General features: G+C 43.2%; 1 protein-coding gene across 1 annotated transcript in view; it reads right to left on the reverse strand.

Annotated features, from left to right (window-relative positions):
- SLC9A4 (solute carrier family 9 member A4) overlaps positions 1-22,308 on the reverse strand; it is a 69,064-nt gene extending 46,756 nt beyond the window's left edge. The window contains exons 1-2 of the mRNA XM_059134399.1: positions 21,558-22,308; positions 14,527-14,990 (exon numbers count right to left, since the gene is read on the reverse strand). Of these exons, the coding sequence (XP_058990382.1) occupies positions 14,527-14,990; positions 21,558-21,918 (825 nt within the window). The 5' untranslated portion in view covers positions 21,919-22,308. The remainder of the gene's footprint in view (positions 1-14,526; positions 14,991-21,557) is intronic.
- Positions 22,309-23,800: the final 1,492 nt, after the last annotated feature.

Consider the following 23,800-nt stretch of genomic DNA (forward strand, 5'->3'; position numbering starts at 1 on the left):
TTTTCTTTGGACTCATTTCAATCACAATCTTGTGGATCTTTTTCACATATTGGAGGGGAAATCTCAGCCAATGCTAAATGTCAAACATGTCCATGGCATTCATGGAAACAAGATTAGATTTACCCTCTTCACTTGAGATGGAGATGCAGTAATGTGATATAATAGAAAAATCTGTATTTATTGTCTTTGTTTCCAATACCTTGCACAGAGTTCCTAAAAACCTTGCCATTTCCTGAGTGAGAAGAGCATCCTTTGTTGTTCACAATGGACCATTTTTGACCACACCTGAGTTTCTGCTAATGAGGTTACTCTTGTCTGGGTTCCAGAGAGCTTCTGGAGGTGGGCTGGTTGCCAGAGGAACCAACCAAGTGATTAGAAGGTTGTAACTTTCATCCCCACTCCATGATCTGCAGGTGGAGGGGCTAGAGATTGAGTTCAATCACCAATGCTTAATGATTTAATCAATTATGCCTATGTAATGAAACCTCCAGAAAAATCTGAAACTACCCGAGTCAGAAAGTCTCCAGGTTGATGCCAGGATGATGGCATGCCTGGAGAGGACATGGAATATCAAACCTTCCTTTTATATCTTGCTTTATGCCTCTTTTTCATTTGGTTCTTCCTGATTTGCATCCATTATAACTAACTGGCAACCAAGGTATAGTGCTTTCCCAAGTTCTATGAGCTATTCTAGCAAATTATCAAACATGAGGAGAGGGTTTCGGAACTCCCAATTTCGCAGCCAATTTCGGTATGAGTGGCCCAGACTTACAATGGATGTCTGAAGTGGGGGCCATTTAATGGGACTGAGTCCTTCATCTGTGGGATCTGTGTTAATTCAGAATTAGTGTCAGAATTAAATTAAACTGTAGAACACCAAGTCTGGAGAGTTGGAGAACTGGCTGGTATAGGAAAACACAGCCACACATTTGATGTGTCACAAACAGTGTAAAACACAACAGTTCGGGGGTGGGGGGTGGGGCTCAGGGAATGGTCCCGTTATGTTCCCTTGAAGAAGTTCATGAAACCTCCCAAGATCATAATAACATCAACCCTTTAAGAGAAACCACTGAGGAGGCACCTGGGTGGCTCAGTCGTTAAGCGTCTGCCTTCGGCTCAGGTCATGATCCCAGGGTCCTGGGATCGAGCCCCACATCGGGCTCCCTGATCTGTGGGAAGCCTTCTCCCTCTCCCTCTCCCACTACCCCTGCTTGTGTTCCCTGTCTTGATGGGTATCCTTCTGTCAAATAAATGAAAAAAAGAGAGAGAGAGAGAAACCACTGAGGGGCACCTGGGTGGCTCAGTTGGTTAAGTGTCTGCCTTCAGCTCAGATTATGCTCCCAGGGTCCTGGGATTAAGCCTCGCATCTGGCTCCCTCCACAGTGGGAAGGCTGCTTCTCTCTCTTCCTCTGCTTCTCCCCCTGCTCATGATCACTCATTCTCTCTTTCTCTCTCTCACTCTCTCTCAAATAAATAAATAAATAAAAATCTAAAACAAACTAACCAACCAGAAACCACTGCAAAAGTCGGCAAAACCCTTTCAATACACAAACCCTCATGACATCATAGTCATACTCCCCACCATTCAGTGGCTCCTTGTAAGGGTGACTACTATGACACTGAACCTAAGGAAGGGGTAGCCTCATGCGGCTTTCAACATGAGACTTCCCATTCAAGAACAGAGTACACAGACTCTTGAGAAAACTGTCCATAGACGTAACTGTCAGGAATATCCTCTCCCTGTTTATGATCTATAACAACTCTATTTTCTGAAAAATACAGGAGACTTGACTAGGTATAGACAAATAAATACCATGAGATCAATTAAGAGATGATAAAGAGGCACAAAGAAGTAAGAATTGTGAGTAGGATTAGTGGAAAAGATAATTGAGTAGATTACGTTGACTCTACTTGGAATGAAACTGGAAAGAGCTATACAAAGGAGCAGATTCTAAGCAACTGACCCATGGTGCATCCATGGTGGGCAGGGTGGGGGTGGGGGAGGCAGTGCTCTGGAGGGATCATGTGATAATTATTAGCACAGTTTAGCCCATAGTTCTTTTCCTTCAAGGCACCTGGTAGGACTCCACTTTCAGCTCCACCATGTGACTAAGCCTGGCCAAGTTTTGATTTTGAATGAGTTTCGAGGAGTGATATATATCATTTATGAGATGGGACACTTGCTTAATGAGATGAGTTTCCCTAACTCTTTTACCCTGTGGCACAGTTCCCAGCAGTGCCCAGCAATGTTCAATATGGTGCCTGCTCTATAAGCCCAGGGTCCCGAGCAACAATAATGAATAGAGCATCTGGCTGACCCATGAGAAACCAGTAGTGTAAATAAGAAATAAGAGGTTTAGAAGGATGTTTATTACCACAGCATAATCTGGACCTTCCTGACAATCAGAAGATTAGGAACTCTTGATTCTGTGAAAGCCAAACACAAATGGAAACCAGAGTGGAAAATTTCCTGAGCAGACAAAACCATTTTAGTCAGCAACACTTAATTTACATTATTTTGTGAGACAAGCCAGGCTAGCACCACCTGGGTCTCTCTTTGCATACACCTCTGAAAATCATTAGCAAAACTTAAAAGATTTTATTTGTTTGTTTTAGAGAGAGAGAGTAAGTGAGCAAGGGGAGTGTCCGAGGGAGTGAAAGAATCTCAAGTAGACAAGAGAGAGAGACAGAGAGAGAGACAGACAAAGAGAAAGAGAATCTCAAGCAGACTTCCTGCTGAATGTGGAGCCTGCTGAATGCGGGGCTTGAACTCAGGACCCTGAGATCATGATCTGAACCGAAACCAGGAGTCAGACACTCAACCTACTGAGGCACCCAGGTGCGCTCTAGCAAAACTTAAATAATTCCCTAAAATTGATATGAAGTGACCACTAACCAATTCCCTTTCATTTAAGAAATTCTAATATCTTAACCAATCACTATAAAGAACAGTCTCTGCCCTCACACTAGATAAGCTTCTTGCTCACAACATATCCTCATTCCTTGTTTTGGGTTTTTTTTTTTTTTTTTGAAGATTTTATTTATTTATTTGACAGAGAGAGATCACAGTAGGAGAGAGGAAGGGAAGAGATCACAGAGAGAGAGGAAGGGAAGCAGGCCCCCTGCTGAGCAGAGAGCCCGATGTGGGGCTTGATCCCAGGACCCTGAGATCATGACCTGAGCGGAAGGCAGCGGCTTAACCCACTGAGCCACCCAGGCGCTCCCATGTTTTGGTTTGAGTGCTCCTGGTTTGCAGACATCTTTTTGTGTCTATACACAATAAACTTACACTAACGACTACTTCAGTGATTCATTGATTTTACTTTTCTGTTTGTTTGTTTCTTTTCCTGAACTTTAGGTACTTCTGAAACCCCTAAAACCAGCTTGGTTCCAGGTACAGCTTTTATGAGGCCTGGTAGTAAAGCATTTCCTGAAGGGTTCCTGATGGGTCTTCTCTGAGCTGAATTGTGTCCCCCTCAAATTTATGTGAAGTCTTAACACCCAGTACTACAGAATATGAGTGAATAAGAGATTGGGTCTAGTGAGAGGTAATTAAGTTAAAATGAGATCATAAGGGAGGGGTCCTAATCCAGTAAGACTGGTGTCCTTACAAGAAAAAGAAGGGGTACCAAGAAAGCGCACACTGGAAAGGCCACATGAAGTCACAGCCAGAAGGCAGCCAACTGCCAGCCAGGAGGAGAGGTCTCACCAGAAACCAAACCAACCAGCACCTTGGTGTTGGACTTTTCCTGAAGTCTGAGAAAATACATTTCTCTGGTGTAAGCCCCCCAGTCTGTGCTATTTATTATGGTGGCCCTAACAGACTACTTTGGGATCTCTATCTTCCTGATGACTTTGTGTATGTCTTTTTAACTAATCTCATTCCTTAAGTTTGCCATAAACTCGATTCCTTAAAAACAAAAAGCCTAACTAATTCCTGACTCCACATACATGTGAAAAGCATTGAAATTTCAGAATCACAGTAAAGAGGATCCTTCTCTCCATCAGATAATGGACAGGTACAAAGACTGTCAGAGGGAGCTGTACCCAACGACCTTACAGGAAATTAAATAATAAGCCCAGCTAATTTTCTCTTTTGTTTGAAGGGTCATGGACACATTAAACTCTGTCATAGAGCATTTCCTTGACAACCGCTGGTTCTGACGGGTAAAGGAAATCAACTAAGGAACACAGCAATGACCTAAAGGCACTGCATAATGATATAAAATAAAAGACAGAATGGAGGAAGCTTCAGCCTCACTCCTAAAGAAAGGAAAGAGATGATCAGCAACCCCAGACAGGACACTTAACACGGGATTTCCCAGCTCTCCTAGGATGGATATCCCTGAATACATGTTGCTTAGAACCTCAGAGAACAGAGGCCAAGAAGATGACCTGAAGAGATGTCAGAAGATTTAATAAAGAGAAGTGTGAGCGGCAGGACTTTATTGATGTAGGGGGCCCAGCAAAGAAGCTTCTTTGAGAAATTCATTTTCATACAAAAAGCCTGAAAATTCTTCTCAGCCCGAAGAATGGTAGGAAGGAGGGCTGCCAGGTTTCAAAGCTACAATTACCACCTACCTGCCAATGGCTTCCAAGCATGCACGTCCATTAGATCCTGCCCCCCTCCTCCAGACTCCTATTTGTAAAACTCAGGGAAAATTCTTTTCAATGGCTTATAGGTTATCTCAAGCTCAGCAGGTCAAAACTCACCTAACAGTCATCACGTGGCCCCTACCAACACCTGTTCCTCACCCATACTACCATCCAAGGAAGGTCGCAGCCTAGCACTCCAAAGTCTACCTCAGCTTAGCCTCCCCCGCCCTCTCATCAGCTTAGAGCAAATGCCCACAGGGCTATCTTTCACCATCTGGTGTTAGTACACCAACATGGCAGGAAAAGTCACTTAAAGGCTATTAACCTCAGAAATTTTATTAACTATAAAAGCAAACATCAGCTGTGACCAGTAGATTTAAATTCACTGGAGACGAGCTCGGTGATTGGCTTCTTTGGAGAAACTGAACTTTCAGAAACTGAAAGGGGTTGCTCAGTAATAGTTTTTTTTGTGAATAAAAGAATGAGGAGTAAATAGATGATTCGAATTCAGGAGCTCTCTGGCTCAAACAGGACTGAACTTGCATCCTTAAAATTAAGGCTCTGGGTTTCATGATCTCTCCGTTTTTCTCCCAGGCTGTGAGTCTCCTACTTACTAAGGACCATAGCTGGTCCTAGGTTGTGAGGAGTAAAATCTGGAGAAAGACAGTCCAGACAGTACCCATGGCTTCACCCCTCCAGGCCACCATCTGGGTATCACGTCACAGAGCAGCCTTGTGCAACAGGTTCTGCTGGACCTACTGTTCACCTTACACAATCATTTAGGAAGCTATAGGGAAACTCTTTGTCAGCCAACTCGTGGGGCTTTTCACCTGACGTTGAGCATATTTTTTCCCAACCACAGCCCGACACACCCAACTCACCCTTGAGAATGCAGGAGGGTGGGCTCCATTAAAAACCACTGAACTAGGAAACTCTCTTTGTAGTTCCAGGCTTTTCTCCCAAGTCAATTACTTTTATTAATGAATTATGTAATTTCCTAAGAAATCTCTATGGCTTGAAAGGGCAGTAAGAGAAACAGAAGGGGGCACCTGGGTGGCTCACTTGGTTGCGCAAACAACTCTTGGTTTCGGGTCTCTGGTTTCTTGGGTTCATGATTTCAGGGCCAGCTCAGATCATGATCTCAGGATTGGGCGATGGAGCCCCAAGTGGGGCTCACGCTGAGCAGGGATTCTGTTTGAGAGTCTCTCCCTCTGCCCCTCCCCCCACTTCCAAGTGCAGGCTCTCCTTTCTAAATTAAATAAATCGACAAACGGAAAAAAGACAATAAAGAAGAACAGGCAGGTTCCTGGTTGTAGGGCAAGAAAAAGAATTTACAGCTAAGAAGAAACAAGGCAAATGTTGATAGCTGGTGGCTCATCAAAGGTTGAGACAACGTTCCTGAGCTCCTGCATCCGGGCACTTAGCGCAGTCGCTGTGCAGTGCGTGGTCGTTATGGTTCTGAAAGAAGTGCTTGCCCATGCTTTTCTGTGCTCATTCTGCTTGTTCTCTAAAGGCTTACAGAGTTTGATTTTCTCCCCAAGTGTTTCTTTTCCAAATTCATTTCCACAGCTGTTCAACCACCCTCCTGACAAAGGAAGGACAACTTGACAACCAGGGAGGCTTTGTTCTTTTTTCCTGCACTTGGGAGTTGGAGGGAGCTCTAACCACCCCTAAAGGGCTCACGGCGTAGGCTGGAGGAAAGTCGATTTACACAATTCCCACTGCAATCATTGTTTTTTCAACCCAAAGAAAATGAACCAAACAAGTGTATGTGAATCAAGTTTGAGGAATTCCGGTGGGACGCCTGGGTGGCTCAGTTGGTTGGACGACTGCCTTCGGCTCAGGTCATGATCTTGGAGTCCCGGGATCGAGTCCCACATCGGGCTCTCAGCTCCACGGGGAGTCTGCTTCTCTCTTTGACCTTCTCCTTGCTCATGCAGCACTGTCTCACTTTCTCTCTCTCAAATAAATAAATATTAAAAAAAAAAAAGAGGAATTCCAGTGAAATAATGATTGCAGTGTCCCTCTCTGTCCCTGTACTGCGTAAGCTCCTGAATTGGGACATGCATCTAGGGGACAGATCTTTCAGGCTGCTGGCGAACAATAGTCTATAGGATATTTGGGAGGTAACGATGTCACCCAATTGGGGACATTTAGGAGTCAGATTTGCCTCCTCCAGATTGGTGAATCTGTGACCTCTCCAACATCCTGTTTCATCCCAAGTTCTTTTTGCCATTGCATCACACGTGTGCAGGCGTGTGCCCACTCCTGCACCTCATAGTCAGCACTATATTTCACTGCCAGTGAAAGCTGTGGGCTAACTTCCAAATGTTTTGTGGAAAGCACATGTCTGAAGGAAATTACTTGGGCCCCTGGCTGGGCGAGCACCAGACACCTGCTCTCCCCACCACTGGTGGGTCAGAAGCAGCCATGGGGGAGGAGTCTCACAGCTAGGGTGCACTTGCTGAGCCCTTGCAAGGGCGGGGGCAGTAAATTTCACTCACCAGGCACCTACACCCAACCAGCCAAGGCTCCAGGGCCCAGTTTGTCTGTGATTCAGGGCTTCTTCCCATTTCTATGCCAACAGATGCCAACCAGATTGCCTTTCTTGTGTGGAACTTCCCTTCAAATATGGGAAGGACAAAGGGACATTTAGTCATTAACTACTATGTGCCAGACATCTTTGTGTATTTTTTCATATCCTCCTCAAAACCGCTCTCTGAGGTGAGATCAGTTATCCCATTGCACACACAGGAAAATGGAGACGCAAATAGATTGAGCCACCTGCTCAAGATTGTACAACTTGTAAGTTTTGCCTCTATCTTCTACCCTGAGCTCCCTATATTCTTGGCCAGAGGAAACTGTATACTTGTATGTGGAGCCTCTCACTTCCTATCCTAGGAGCCTGAATAAGTTGAAATAAGGAAATAAGAAGGTAAAAAGAGGACAAGAAAATAATGCCTACCATGCCCACTAAAGAGTCAAGTTTGCGCACAGCACTTCTCTAGGAAAAGCTTAGACTGCCTGATCAACTGGGTAACGTGGCATCACCTAGGGTGTGAGGAGATTCCTGACTCAGAAGCACTCACATAGGTGGACTTGTGTTATTACTAACACCCAGTTCTGACACCAGTAGCTATGAGTGTGATTAATCCCACAACTCTGAGCAATTAACTCAACTGGAGATAGCGTCAGACCCCACAGGTGAAGGACTCAGTCCCACAGGAATGTCCTCCCCACCTGCACTCCAGATGGCAATCACAAGTCCAACTTGTCACCTGTGTCTCTAATCAGCTGAACATAAAAAGGAGGTTCCAACCACCCCCTCCTCAGATTCTATTTATGTGCCAGAATGGCTCACAGAACTCACCCTCCAGACTCCAGAGAAGCATTTTACTGACCAGATTACCAGTTTGGTATAGGTGGTTATAACTCAGAAACAGCCTGATGGAGGGGTGCATAGGGTAAGGCACAGGGACAGTGTGTGGAGCTTCCATGCTCTCTCCAGACACACCACATCCCTAAATCTCCACTTTCACCAACTCCCAAACTCTCAGAACCTGGTCCTTTCATCATTGTTGTTTTTTAAGATTCTATTTTTATTTATTTGACACAGAGAAAGCAGGAGGAACAGCAGGCAGAGGGAGAGGGAGAAGTAGGCTCCCTGCTGAGAGAAGCAGGGAGCCCAGTTTGGGGCTCGATTCCAGGACCCTGACATGAGCCGAAGGTCATAGGAATAATGGCAGGAGCTGCTAGGAGCGGAATCACGGGGTTCACCTGGCAAATAGTTTGCCAAGTTAGGTTGGCAAAGGGATGGCAGGATGGGATGAGAGGAGGGCAGGGAATTCTAGCATAAGGGGGCCGGCAATTTAGGATCTAAGGCCAGCAACAAGCATGCATAATAAACAAAGGGGTAAATTGAATGAAAGGCAAAAGCTCTCTGTGAAGAACCTGGTGCTATGGATTTCTGCCTTAGAAAACCAGGCTGGAAAAGCAGGGGGAGGGCAACTTTTCATTCTGTCTCTTGGCTCCTGAACCACATAGAATAAATTGTATCCAAAAAACAACTTCCAGACCATCTGTGTCTTTATAATAAAAATAACAATGAAGAACCATAAGCACCTGGCGATCTGTGAATTCAGAGGCTCAAAGAAGCAAGAAGAACCAACAGGAGATGCGAACCCGGAGGTTGGAATCCGGGGTGGGGGGGGGGTATCTCTCTTCTTAACCCGTACATACTGTCCCTTCATGCCATGGGGACAACAACGCTGGCTACATCAGGTTGCAGTGAATCTTGAATAAGGAAATCTCCATGAAGCACCAGCCACGTGAGGGGCCGGAGGTCTGTGTTCAGTCCGATATTTTCATTTGCCTCCCTCTACTACTCTCTCATTCTCTGTTGTGCTGGAGGGTGGACTCCACAGTAGCAAGATGCCAGATGAATACAAAGGAAAGAAAGTCAGAGGGAAAGAAAGCACAGGGAGAGAGGAAGAGAGGTGGGAGAGCATGGAGTACCGGTCAGGAGCAGACTGCTCTGGAACCCTCCGCCCTGGCTCAAGTGTCAGTCCTGCCTGTGCTGGCCTCTTGGACCTCTCAGATGAGGTGGAGGAGGGGGAAGATGGGGAGAGATGAGACACAAAAGAGACTTTGGTAGCAAACTGACCAGGAAACTGACTGACTCAGGGAAAACCAGGGGAAACAATCCTCCCTCAGGGAGAACCATCTGCCTCCAGAAAATGAAGTAGCACCGTATTTCAAACCGACTGCCCACTAAGAGTAAGCCAACAGCCATGCCGTGTCCAAGAGTTTCTGCGACACACTCACGTTCCCTGCGTGTTGAGTACTCATGCATGTTTAATAGGAATTTTCCAGTGACCCTAGGAGCTAAGGAATCTCATCATTCCAATATTTACAGAAATGAGACACAGAGATGATCAGAACCTTTCCCAGAGCCATAAGTTGGACTCGGCCCCGTTAGCCAATTCAAAGAGCACTGGCTTCCCTGCTAAGTGGACACGAGCCCAGGGCACTCAGTGGTAACACATGGGTTCTCTCATATCTCTTGGGACTCCATGAGTTGGAAACTCAAAGGGATGGGCTGAGTGGGTAGAGAGGCAACTCTTGCCCTCGGTGTTGTGAGTTCAAGCCCCTTGCTTGGTGTAGAGATTAGTTAAAAATAAAATCTTTAGAGAGAAAGAGAGAGGAAGGAAGGGAGGAAGGAAAGGAGGGAGGGAGGGAAAGAAGGGAAGAAAGAAAAAGAAAAGGAAGAAAGGCAAGAGGTAAGAATACAAGGAAAAAGATTGAAATGCGGCAGAGCTGTGTGTCTTGTCCAGACTGTCCTTTGTTAACCAACAATGCCCTTGTTCAATTTACTTTAACTTCCTTTGCCTTGTTTTCTTTATCTGTGAAATGGAGTTGTTAAGTCATGTGTCATAGTAAAATGCAAGAATTTAATAAAATAATAAGGGTTGAGGTGATCCCACCCAGGGCCCGGATATACTAGCTGGATATAGTCCCTTGCTATGACTTTGGCCATGTCGTTCAACCAGGGGTGCTACTGATCATATTAGAGCTATTCGGGTTTTGTCTCTGCTCCCTTTGCCCACCACTAAGAGTGTGATCTGGTGAAATGTTCAGCAAGAGGGAAAAATACGTAGGACAAGAGACCTGGAGGGTCCAATTGGTATTTCGACAATTCTAGAACAGCTCTTCTTTACTGAGAAAGCATCTCTTCAGTGGATAAAGATCCGTGGAGTTGTCACATGTAACCCACAAATCACAGATCGCTTTCCCGATGACTCAGACTTTCTGCTGAAAGAGCGTGCTTGTGACTGCTGCCCTCGGGAAGGCCCCTTCCTCAATGAAAGGGTGAGTTCAAGGGCCTTTGCTCAAAATACAACTGGACTGCATTAAATACCAGTTGCTTTCAAACTGCCTTCTAAATCTGGCCCTGGAGCTTCTCTGGTTTCACATTGGGTCACAGAAGTGCCCCAGCACACACTTAATACTCACTGTGCTGTGGGCGACCACAGAGTGACCCAGGAGTGATGTGTGGGTGACCCCCCTGCAGCCAACACAACTACAGCTTGGCCCACTGGAGGTCACAGCAGTGCCCTCAGCAGATACTGTGGTGGGTTGAAAATTGCAATTTTATTTTGAAATGATCATTAAAAAAAAAAATAGTCCAAGTGGAAACAATTAAACTCTGGGAAAGTCAAACAAATCTTGTTAGCCAAGAAACTCCAACCAGAAACCAAGCTGTGATTGGCTCTAGATGTAAAATCAAGAGAAAATTCAGAGGGACGTCAGATTCTCAAGTTCAGAGGCAACCCAAAGAGGTAACAGAGTCCAGTGCTATAAATAGCACGTTCTGGGAAAATGACAAGAAGTGATATTTGGAAAGGCACTGGTGAAGAAAAGGTTGAAGAATTAATTACCTCAGAATGGCCTGCCAAGAGGTGCCTTTGATGTTATCACAGATAAGCCTCCTCAGTGACGCTGCCGGGAGTGGGAGTTACAGTAAGCAAGTAACACCCAATAACTTGGATTTAAGTGAAATCTTTGGAAGGTGAACTGTGAAATGAACACCTCATTGCTTAGAGGGGCCATCTTGGGAGTGGATAGGCTCCCAGCTGAGGCCACTTACTCCATTGTAAGAACACTGCAAGGATGAAAATATCTAAAGACAGAATGGGGTGAGGAAAGGGGATCTCAGAGTCAATCCAGCCCAGTGTGAGGAGAGAGCTGCCCTTGCTCCAAACATAGCACTATTTTACATCAAGATACAGCAGCTACTCTCAACTTAAAGGCAGGAAACCAAGAGTTCTCAAGTGTCGACAATCATCAGAGGTGCCTGTTAAATTCGGATTGCCAGGTTCCATTCTCAGAGAGTCTGAGATGGGGTTTGGACATTCAGATATTCATGAGGTGAATCACCGAGGTGATTCTGAGGCATAGGGCGGGAGTCTGGAGTCTGGACTCCCAGCCTCCCCTCTCAGTTTCTGACAACTTGGCTTCCTGTGGAATTTGCCCAAAAGGAAAGACTATGGAGCCCTAATGAGTTCAGCATCTTCTTAAATGGTTAGAGATTTGCATTATGAATCAATAAATTGACTTCCAACTTCATGTATGGGTCTCCTTCACTTGGTGAATCCAAACTAGATGTCTTGGATTACTTTTTAGGAGACTTTTGTCCCTGTACTATCTACTTTAGCATGAAGTCTTCACTATAAAGCATTGTCTACCAGATGAATTAAATAGCTAATTGTAAAAGGTGAAAAAGAAAAACAAAACAAAACAAAACAATGTTTGTGGGGTGCCCGTGTGATTCAGTCGTAAAGTGGCCAACTCTTGATTTCAGCTCAGGTCATGATCTCAGGGTTATGAGATCAGGCCCTGCACCAGGCTCTGCACTCAGCAGGAATTCTGCTTGAGATTCTGTCTCTCCCTCTGCCCCAACCCCGGCTGGCATTCACTCTCTGTCTGTAAAATAAATAAATAAGATCTTAAAACAAAATGTTTGCATGTTCTTTGGTTAGATACAATCTCTGCAAACAAGATATAAATTGCAGAGGCAATAAAAGAGTACATTAGGTTTGAGCTCATAATAATTTAAAACTTTTATAAGATAAAAAAAATCTTAGTCTAAAAAATTTTAAGTGACAGAATGAGAGAAAGTATTTAATTTGCATGTAATACTCAAAGGTTTCAAATTTAGATAATGAGTTTCTACAAATCAATTAAAAAATAAAAAAAAAAAAACCAGCAAAGAAAACAGATAGGATGTGGTATTTGCATACAATAACTGGGGCACACATTAAAAAAATTCATTGTTTATGTGAAATTTCAATTTGACTGGGTATCCTCAGTTGTTGTTGTTGTTTTTTAAAGTCTGGCAACTGTAAGAGGATATGAACCTCCAATTCACAACATGAAAAACACTAATGATGCAAGATCATGGAAGAGATGTATGCAAATTAAACAAACATGCCTAACCCGTTTTTGCTCATTTGATTGGAAAACATTAAGAAGCAATGTCCGTTGTGGGATTCAATAAAGGAAATACTTAATATACTAATATTTAATGCACTGTCTATGGAAAATATAAGACCATAAGGAGTTTCCAGAAAATTCTAGCAGCTATGGTGTAAGACCTAAAATTAAGATCCAATGTTATGTGCTACCTTGTCATTTGGTAAAGCTGGGAGGGTCCTCAATCATGTAACTGCAAACTTTCCTCCCCAGTCTGATTGTCTGCTGGCCAAATAGCCCTCCTTACTGCTGGGACTGGGTGCCATACCTGCTCATCCCTGAGTATTCGATGTCAATCTCCTGACAGCCTGTGGAATTATGTAAAACAAACCAATCACGCCGTCCTGTGGGAACCAGGAGGCACCTCTCTTCTTGCTACAACAAAGCCTTACTCCCATACCCCTGATTGTTCCCTCTGTTCCCACGTGTAGCACCCATGTGGCCCTGGGTTGTGTGCAGCGTCCTCCTCCCGTGGGCTGTGAGTATATGCATCTAGTTGGTGTCATCTATTTATGGTGAGCTGTCGCTTCTATCCCTGGGGCAGGAATCCTTCCCTCATCAACCCCATGAAGAGGAGGTGATTAAAATATCAGCGTCTTTCAAATTTTTGAAGGTATTCACTTTTGAAATTTCACTTCTGACAAAATATCCTATAAAAATACTCACAAACAAAAAGAGATGCATGCAGAAACAAGAATATTCAATACAACATCCTATTTTTTTAAAGAGAAATTAAAAAAAAAGAAAACAAAATAAAGGTGAAAAATTGGGAGCAATCTGTGAGGAAATGGTTAAATAAATTATCGTCAATGTAATCTGTGAAACACTACCTAATAATTAAAATGACATAGAATGAATTCCAAGACTTGTTATATTTAAGCAATACATGTAAATAGCACCCAATTTATGCAAAATAATATAGACCTACATATATGTGTGTGTGCATATACACTTATATACATATACACATATAATAAAGACAGGGAAGCCAATAAAAACTGATCAGAGTTACTGTAGACAGGGAGGAGAAGGACAAGGGGAGGCTTTTGTGTTTTTATGCTGTGTAATTTTGCACCGTTTGAGCCTTCTACACTGAAAGTGCATTCTAGTATCATGTGATGTGATAGAAATTTAAGTAAGGAAGGGAAATCAAACTATATACAAAAGTTTCCTAGACTAACACCTGGTGAAGGTTTGTAGTAATGTAACACAACTAAGGAGTGGGAGTGCCTAGTCTGACTATCCCAGCACCAAAGATATCTTCTGGGCCTTAACACTATGTGTTGACTCAGCCTGTTAAATTTTTCTCAGCTTCTCTCCGGGAGTTCTAAAGCAAAATTGTCTCATTCACATATTCTGGCGGAGTCAGGCAATCAAGACAGATATGCCAGCCAAAGTATTTTTGCAAATCCTTTTCAATTTTTTTCTTACCCCATCTTTTATTTGACTTCGTCATCTCATGCAACACGTTAAAAACAAACAAACAGAAAGGACATAAAAAGAAGGAGGATGAGGTCCAGTGAATGAGAGAAAAGAAAAATGGTTAAGTATTGTTTATCCCAGTGTGAAAACCAGATGAGCCCTTGGCAGCAGTTCCTTCTTGCTAAGTGAAAACTTGAGTTTAACTAAACAATGATAGATATGTCCTCTACTTTTTCTCTCTTTAAAGAGGTCATCTGGTTACTGAATGAAAAACACTATTAGCAAGTAATTATATACTTGATGTAGGTCATAAGGGAAGTCACCAGAACTTGGGTCACATTCCATTGACCAAAGCCTATCGCCACCTAGCCAAGACCCAGTCCTGCTCAGCCTTCTCCCATTGCCCTGAGGACAGACTCCTGTCTCCAGGTCCACCCTGACCCCTGCTCTCCCTGGGGATACGCTTTGACATCTTACCACACTAATGCCGTCATTGAGAAGGGCCTCCCCGAAGATCATCATGTAGAGTGGCTCGTTCACACGCGCTTCCTCGAACACAGCCAGCACGGCCACGGGGTCCACGGCTGAGATCAGGCTGCCAAATAGAAGGTTCTGAAGCAGGTTGACGTCAGTGAGGCCAAAAGCTTTGATCTGGCAGATGAGGTAGAGAGAGAGGCCAATGCCAAAGGCATTGATCAGGGCCCCTAGGCCTGCCCACCACAGGATGGACCCAATGTTCTCAAAGAAGGGCCAGGTGGGCATGAAGTAACCACCCTCCAGGACGATGGGTGGAAGGAGGTACAGGAAGTAGATGCTTGAATCCATGACGGGAGGAGATTTATGGTCAGTGCCGAAGATGATGGCGCCCACCAGAGCCCCAACTATGATGAGGAGGCAGCTTTCTGGCATGAGGCCTGGTAGTCTGTGGTAAAGATGAAAGCCTAGAAAAGAGCAGAGAACTACATTGAGATGTTTGCTAATAAAATGGCTCTGGCATGAAGATACCAGGAGACTGGTGAAGAAGAGGCCTTTGAAACCAAGCAGATGAGACCTGGGGTGATGTGTCTCCTTGAGCCTTAGCACCCCATCTGCAGCAGGGACTGGAAGTGTTGCCAGGGCTTCCAGTCAGATCAAGTACTTAACAGGCCAGGCTCAGTGCAGGTCTCATATTAGTCCTTAGTCTGCTGTCCCCTCCTCTTCCTCTGTCCTGTTTCCCCACTTCACAGGGTCTGAGAGGGCAGTAGAGAAGAAGAGCAAGGAGGTGAAGCTCCTGTGCAAGGAGCTCTAAGGCTCCCTGAGAGGCTCTAGACCCTCTAAGGCTCATTCAAAATCAATCACCGTCAGTTTCTTCCAAACTTACCTTCCACTAAGCCAATACATGAAAATTCAGTCTTTTGTTGTATTTTCCTCATTTAACAAATGACACTGCCATCTGGTCAGGTGCATACGATGGAAATCAAGGGGTGCCTGGGTGGTTCAGTCAGTTGAGTGTCTGACTCTTGGTTTTGGCTCAGGTTACGATCTTATGGGTCATGGGATGGAGCCCTCATGTCAGCCTCTATGCTCAGTGGGGAGTCTATGTGAGGATTCCCTCCCTCCACCCTTCCCACCACTCACAAACTCTCTCTCTTTCTAAAATAAATAAATACATCTTTAAAAAAGGGAAGGAAATCAAGTTGCATTTCCTTAACCCCCATCACTTTACTCCTCGTGCAACCAGCTCCCTATTTCGTCATCTGTGTCTCTCAGTAGCTGCACCTAAGGACCATCTCCTCCTCCTTATTCATACAGTCACCACCTTTATGTAGGGGCTCCCCATTTCCCATCCTGACTTCTGCACTTGCTTCCTGGTCTCCTGTCTCACCTTCAATCCCCAGCCCTTCCACTGTCAGATGACTTTTCCAAATCATGTGTATCTGCTCATCCCATTTCCGACCTTCCACTGTCAGATGACTTTTCCAAATCATGTGTATCTGCTCATCCCATTTCCGACCTAGGACTCTCAAAGCACACAAAGCATCTCACAGATTTTTAGCTGAGGGTTTGTGTGGCACTGCTGAGCACTGTGTGTGATGTGGAGAACCAAACAGGCTTATTATAATTCCAGCTTTTTGAACACATTTAAGAAATAACACATTAACAAATAGGAAGACAAAGACAAGGCAATGCATAAGAATGCAGTGAAGTGTACATTGACCGTGCCACCAAACAGGAGAAGAGATCAGTGCACAGCAGCCACTCCAGGATTCTCTCCAAGTCAGTATCCCTCCCACCCAACATCGTCCTTCTTATGCATCCTATGTGACAGCCAACCACACACCTTTTCCCTGTGGTCCCCTTTTGTATCTTTATTTATTGCTGCCTGAATTGTTCTTTTCTTCAACCTACTTAGGTCCTTCTTGGTCTTCAAAATTAAACTTTTCCCGACCACTTCCCAAGGAAATCATATGCCTTCCTCTGAAATACTGTAATATTTTATCAGTATCTGTCTAACAACAATGTTCTCTTCCTACCATTTTCTGTGCATGACTTATCTGCCCTACTAACCTCCAAATTCTTCCAACTGACCCAAAGTGCTTCGCAAGGTGTCTTGCCCACAACAGTTGGTCTGTTTGCTGGAAGAATCTATAAGTGTGTACATGAATGATCGATCTGGTTAAATGTTCACCAGAGAAGCTTTTATATGAGAAGTAGGAATTGAACAGGTTGTTGGGAGTGATTAGGACTTACATATTTGGACAGCAGAATGGAAGAGATTTTAAATGGGGATGATAACCCCAAGGAAAAAAAGGGGAGACAGGAATAGCCCAGTCAGATATATCTGACATTCATTGAGGAGATGCACCTGGTTGCAGCAAAGTTTTTATGAGTTGGGAAGAATACTGGAAGAAGAGTCCATAGATGATTGAACCAAATTAGACAGGGTCTTGAGTTCAAGGCTAAGTAATGTAGATTTCTCCACAGGCCATAGTGAGCTATTGAATATCTCCTTAGGAATTTTAATTTTAATTCCATTTTAGCCATTCTTACAGGAAGGAGGTGGTATCTCATTGTGGCTTTGATTTGTATTTCCCTGATGATGAGTGATGTTGAGCATCTTTTCATGTGTCTGTTGGCCATCTGGATGTCTTCTTTGGAAAAATGTCTGTTCATGTCTTCTGCTCATTTCTTAACTGGATTATATATTTTGGGGTGCTGGAAATGCAAGTGGTGCGGCCACATTGGAAAACAGTATGATGGCTCCTCAAATAGTTAAAAATAAAACTACCTTATGTCCCAGCAATTGCACACTAGGTATTTACCCAAAGGATGCAAAAATACAGATTCAAAGGGGCACATGCTCCCCAGTGTTTATAGCAGCATTATCAACAATAGCCAAATTGTGGAAAGAGGCCACACGTCCATCAACTTATGAATGGATAAAGATGTGGGTGTGTGTCTCTATATACATGCATACATATAAATACACGTATGTATACATTATATATTTACATGTATGTATACATACATGTATATGTGTGTATATGTGTACAGACACACACCCACATCTTCTTTATCCATTCATAAGTTGATGGACGTGTGTATATACATGTATGTATACATCTATATGTGTATATATACACATACACCTATATGTGTATATATGTATACATACGTGTATACATATAGATGTATACATACATGTATATATGTATGTATATATATACAGACACACATATACACATATACACAACGAAATATTACTCAGCTATCGAAAAGAATGAAATCTTGCCATTTGTAACAATGTGGGTGGAGCTAGAGTGTATTATATTAAGTGAAATAAGTCAGTTAGAGAAAGATAAATACCATATGATTTCACTCATATGCGGAATTTAAGAAACAAAACAGATGAACATAAGGGAAGAAAAAAGAGAGAGAGAGAGAGGCAAATCATAAGAGACTCTTAACTATAGAGAACAAACTGAGGGTTGATAGAGGGAAGTGGGTGGGGGGATGGGTTAAATGGATGATGGGCACTTGTTGTGATGAGTACTGGATGTTACATGTAAGTGATAAATCACTGAATTCTCTATGAGAAACCAATTTTACCATATATGTTAATAAACTAGAATTTAAATTAAACTTGAAATAAAAAAATTAAAATAAAAAAAAAAGACATCCAAGAGTCTGTAGGTTCACCTGATCACAGCTTTGAATTTCATTTGTAATCAGCAGGCAGGTTATTACGATAGGATATATTAGTATCAAGGGACTGTCCAAACCACAAGCCTACACATTGGCTTTAAGACCAGTTTGAGGTCTCCTTCAAGATTCTCAGAGTCCTGCTCTCTTCGTTCCTTAACAACGGCTTTCTTGTCCTCCTCCCCACCTTCCTCCTCCTTCTTCCTCTTCTTCGATTCGTGCTCCTTTTAACTACATTGAATTCTTTAACATGTAAAAGAGGTGGAAGAGCCTACAGTGTGATTTCCTCAGGCTCTGTGTCTTCCCAGTTGGTCCTTCTTCCAGGAATCAAGTTTCCTGAAATGGATCCACCTGTCTAAGCCAAGTTACGCCTACACAGTGGTAGCAGGAAGAGGCACTGTGCACTGTAAAGTAGGGCAATATAAGGAGAAACACCATGTGCGTCACACTCTCCAGTTTTCTTTTTCTTTCACAATGGACCACAGCATCCGTCCTGAGTTGTCACTGACAGTTTTCAGTTCCAGTGCCTGAAATTTAAATGGCCACTGATAGCAACGTCCTGCCTGAAAGTCAGAGATGGTTCTACCATTCCATTCTGCCCAATGACTCAAGGAACACCCTTCTGTAATGTGCCAAGGAGTGGAACTAAAATAAAAGAAACAACAAAATCTGAGATGACTCGGTATTATCTTTGTTCTATAATATTCTTCTATAACACATAGAGTTGGCTGTTTTAAAAAGGATTGGGGGAGAGCTGTGATGTTCTTGTGTCCGAGCACCTGCCAGGCAGTGCTAGATTCATCTGTTTTCCCCATTGTGCTAAGTCCCTTGAGGCCAGGAACCATGGTCATTACGATGTATGGTAGGGGTATTCAAAAAATGTGTGTCAACAGAATGACTGAATGAAAGAATGAATGTTAAGGGGCACCTGGGTGGCTCAGTGGGTTATAGCCTCTGCCTTCAGCTCAGGTCATGATCCCAGGGTCCTGGGATCAAGCTCCACATCGGGCTCTCTGCTCCGTGGGAAGCCTACTTCCTCCTCTCTCTCTGTCTGCCTCTCTGCCTACTCGTGATCTCTGTCTGTCAAATAAATAAATAAAAATCTTTAAAAAAATGAATGAATGTTAAATATAATATTGTTAATTATATTTTGATTCAAGTTTCACAATACAGAATCTAAAAAATCTATATAGATTCTTCATGTGTGAAACTTTTATGTCATTTTTTTTTTGCCCCAAGCAAATGAGCCACCATATAGAAAACTATGAGCCCAGTACTTGACATAAGAAATAATAATCACTAAATGTAGCCTTCTTTTCATGTACAATATAGAAATAGTCTGAGTTCTTAAAGGCTAGAAAGTATGAAATTGTATTTGAATGAGAATGATCCAGGGGCACCTCGGTGGCTCAGTCATTAAGCGTTTGCCTTTGGCTCAGGTCATGATTCCAGGTCCTGGGATCAAGCCCCGCTTCAGGCTCCCTGCTCAGCAGGAAGGCTACTTCTCCATCTCCCACTCCCCCTGCTTGTGTTCCCTCTTTCGCTATGTGTGTGTGTGTGTGTGTGTATGCCTCTCTCTGTCAAATAAAAAATAAAATCTTTAAAAAAAAATGATCCAAATGATAACCGACTGAAGTTACTTTCTTTTTCTAAAGTATGCTGCATTTCACCAAAATGAAAATCAAGACCATTTAAGCCCATAGTCCTGTGAATAACAGCATCCTTACCATCCTCTGAGCTTCTAGACATTGTGGGTCTGGATATGGGCAATATTCTCAAAAGAAAAATCTGAGTTTTATGCTAATATAAGACCAAGATAAAATATATCCTCTCTGCATTGAACCATTCACTGACATAAAATGTAAACCTTTTTTGCCACTAGATAATCCTTATTTGCACCAAAAGGAGGTCTTAGAAATAATTTCACAGCAAAGACTTAGACAATGTGACTAGTCGGTCAGTGTCAGCTCTAGTTCCTTGATTCCCAGCCCAACTTCTTCCTTTACTGTAAAGAGGGGAGGAGTGGGTGGGGACAGTACTGTTCACCCAGGAAAAGACAAGATCCATATAAGATCACTTCGAACGATACCAGCACCCATGCAGTTGCGTGAAAGGTGGTAGAACCCTACCTCTGAACGGAGAATGTTATCCCATCAGAAAGCCATTTTCACTTGAGCACTTTTGAGAAATAACAGGAGACCCTCTATGTAATTTAATGCTTGGATAAATCACACAGGAGTTCTTCTAATTAACAATTTCCATTCTCTTTACACTTTACTAGCTCAAAATGAGTAGCAATTGTGAAGGGCATCTAGAGATTACACTCATATCCTGTCATCCCCGGGAGGGAGTAAAATGGGGAGTCGGAGCCCGCAGACCTGATCCCCAGGAGTTATCTGCCAGATCCCAAGGCTCAACCCTTGTTTCACACCCATGCTTATAAATAAGCATCCAAATGAATCATAGATTCTATCCTAATAGGACAACTTATCTACCAAGTAATAAAGTTCCTAACAGAGGCAAAGGAGATGTCCTGCATAGTGACTGAGATAATTGTATCAGTTTTTCACTTTGGAATAAGCTGGTTTTAGGGAGAAAGGGGGGTGGAGTTAGGGATTAAAGGTTCACAAGGTGTAAACCATTATTTTGGGTTTGGGCACAAATAATCCTGATTAGAATTTAATCCACGAATTTGAAACTCCCTTTATTTCACAAAGGAAAGCAGAGGTACCCCACTGGCACCAGTATTTTACTGACATATCCTCCCTTACGCCCCCATATCCCACCACTGGGTGATATAAGAGTGGCCTGTGATTGTCTTGTTCCTTGCTTTCTGTCATTCTGCAAGGAGCACATGTCACTTTTAAAGAATAAACAATGGGAGTCATTGATGAAACCCACAGTTACATGGCCAAGAATGAAGGAAGACTATTTTACAGAAGAATCATTATGTGCTCCTGAAATTTCCAATGGGTATCATTCCAAGGTCTAATGCCTTATTCCCTAGTTTTTAATGCATAGAACTCGAGATTTTTACATGCCAAATAATGTCCCATAGTTGTCACCCTGAAATAAGAAGAAATCAAAACAACCCAGGACCCAGAAATCTGCTCAAATTTCAAAGCACAATCCTGAGGTATTACATGGCTTCATAAAAAGCAGGTACAACTTTCCCTTGACTCAAAGGAACAGATTTTTTTAATCTAATAGCAGTAACCATTAAAATCCATGTAGTTCACCACCTACAAGTGAAATGTATGTGAAAGTTCACATATATTACCTCACGTGGAGAACAACTCCCACAACCAGGCGTCTGGGGGACTTACCTATTTTTGCAAGGGATGCTAAAAGTATCCAGAGGGTGACCTCATAAGGAATCTGTACGTAGTCATAATCCAGGGCAAAAACAGATATCTTCTCATCGGCCTCTGAGCTGGCAGCCGCAAACCGAACATTAGGTTCATGCTGGGCAGTGGAATTTGTGGATTTGTTCAAATCTGAAGATGCTTCAGAACACTTGAGGGCCACCAGCAGTAGCAACCAGCTCCAAGGACTGAAAGGCACAAGCATTGGAAAACCCATGCTGTGGGCTTCTCCTACCCCGTGTGCGATTGTGTGCCACACATCTGCCGCAAGGAGGGTTTCTAGAGCACAGAGGCGTCTTCCTGGGTCAAAGGTAATATACATACAGTCTGTGGGTCATTCCAGGAAGAGTCCGAGCTTGCCATGGTATTCTGAGTGTCGATGTTTTCAAATCACCTTTAAAGGATTTGTGTCCAGACAACTCAGCCTCTGGCTCCAAGGCGTCAGTCATTCAGTAGACCCGGTAAAGCCCAAGTCACCTGTGTGACCTTCATCCGATCGTGATTTGAAGAACAGTTTGGGAAGGGGAAAAACATGTCTTCATTCAAAGCTGTTTCCTCACTTGACGGCACACTGGTTTCATCTTGTGAGTGAAAATTAAGAAGGACACCACGGTGTGCGTTCCAGGTATCACTGGAGTCCTTCTGACTAGGAAGGCGATCCTTCCCTCTCCACCAGGTCTCAGTAAGGAGCTACCTGTCCTGCACCTGTTCCTTCTCTCCTCCCCCTGCTCTCGTACTTGTTTTGAATGGGCAAGGCTGCAGGTAGCTCCTGCACTTAATTATTTGCTCTGATAGGACTTTTGTAATGAAATGCTCTCCTTGAGGGTTTTTCCGGCGGTTACGCTGCTGACACCTAGTGGGCAGCCGCAAAATGACACTTCTGCATGTTTAATGATGAATGATTAAGGTGGTCTTGTAATTATCATCCACACAAGGGCATTTTTGAGAGTAGAGAAGAGCGATTGATACTTAATGTCAGACTATGGGTGTCAGCCAGGGTTATCCCGGGATCATATGGTCTCTGTAAATTAGGAAGGAAAAGGAGGCAGCATAACACATTACCAAACTCATGAGCGGTAATTCAAAGAAAGTTCCAGGTTTCCAAGAACTTAACACAGGAAAAAAAAAGGGGGGGGCAGAAAAACATGTTTTATGAAATACATTTAAAACTTTGTAATAAAACCCCTCCATGGAACATCCAAATTTTTCATTTTTTTTAAAGATTTTATTTACTTGACACAGAGAGAGAGAGATCACAAGTAGGCAGAGAGGCGGGCAGAGAGAGAGAGGGAAGCAGGCTCCCCCGCTGAGCAGAGAGCCTGATGCAGGACTCAATCCCAGGACCCTGGGATCATGACCTGAGCCGAAGGCAGAGGCTTTAACCTGAGCCACCCAGGTGCCCCCAACCTTTTCATTTTAAAGAATTTTGTTATTACGGTTTATTTGTTCGAAAAGAGCAGTGCCACAGAGGGTTTATGGAAGAATTTGAAATGGATTCATTGGTCTACTATATCTGGCCAAGTGACCTTAACCAAATTAGTTACTTTTCAAAGCATCATTTTCTGAAAAGGGGGAGGGTAATAATGTCTACCTCATTGACTGACTAGAAGCATTAAAAGAGATAAAGCAAGTAAAGTCTCTGGCATTTAAGTGGCACATAATAAATGCTGGTATTATTATTTTGCCTCACATTTCTTAGGCTATATGAAAACAAGAACTCTGTTGCAATGCGGATTAGCGCTCAATGGAAAAAGCAAATTAATCTTCATAAACGGTCTCAATGCCTTTTCCGTATCATATTGCAGGACAATTCATATATATATATATACATTTGGTTCATGTTAGTGAGTGTGGATCACTCCGACCCTCCACCCCATGCTCAGCAGAGATCACTGGAAAACAGAGCTACCTCTGTTGAGGAAGGCTAGCACCTAGATGCAACTTCTTAGTAAGACAAGGATTAAGAGCTCGCATATGGGTTTTTCTCTTTCCTTTGCAGTTTGGCTCTAAAAATAGATCTGATTTAGTCACTAAACTTAGAGGTTGACCACTAGTAGGTCACCATATTGGGTCAATATTTTTTTCAAGAAAGATGACATGCATAAACTTGTAGTGGAAAACTTCTTTAGACTAGATACTTGTCTTTTCATTTGCACATCTGTTTTACTTTTGTTTTCTAAAACGAAATGGGAAAGAATTTCCCA

This window comes from Mustela lutreola, chromosome 9 (assembly GCF_030435805.1).
Source record: "Mustela lutreola isolate mMusLut2 chromosome 9, mMusLut2.pri, whole genome shotgun sequence".
Classification (NCBI taxonomy): Eukaryota; Metazoa; Chordata; class Mammalia; order Carnivora; family Mustelidae; genus Mustela; species Mustela lutreola.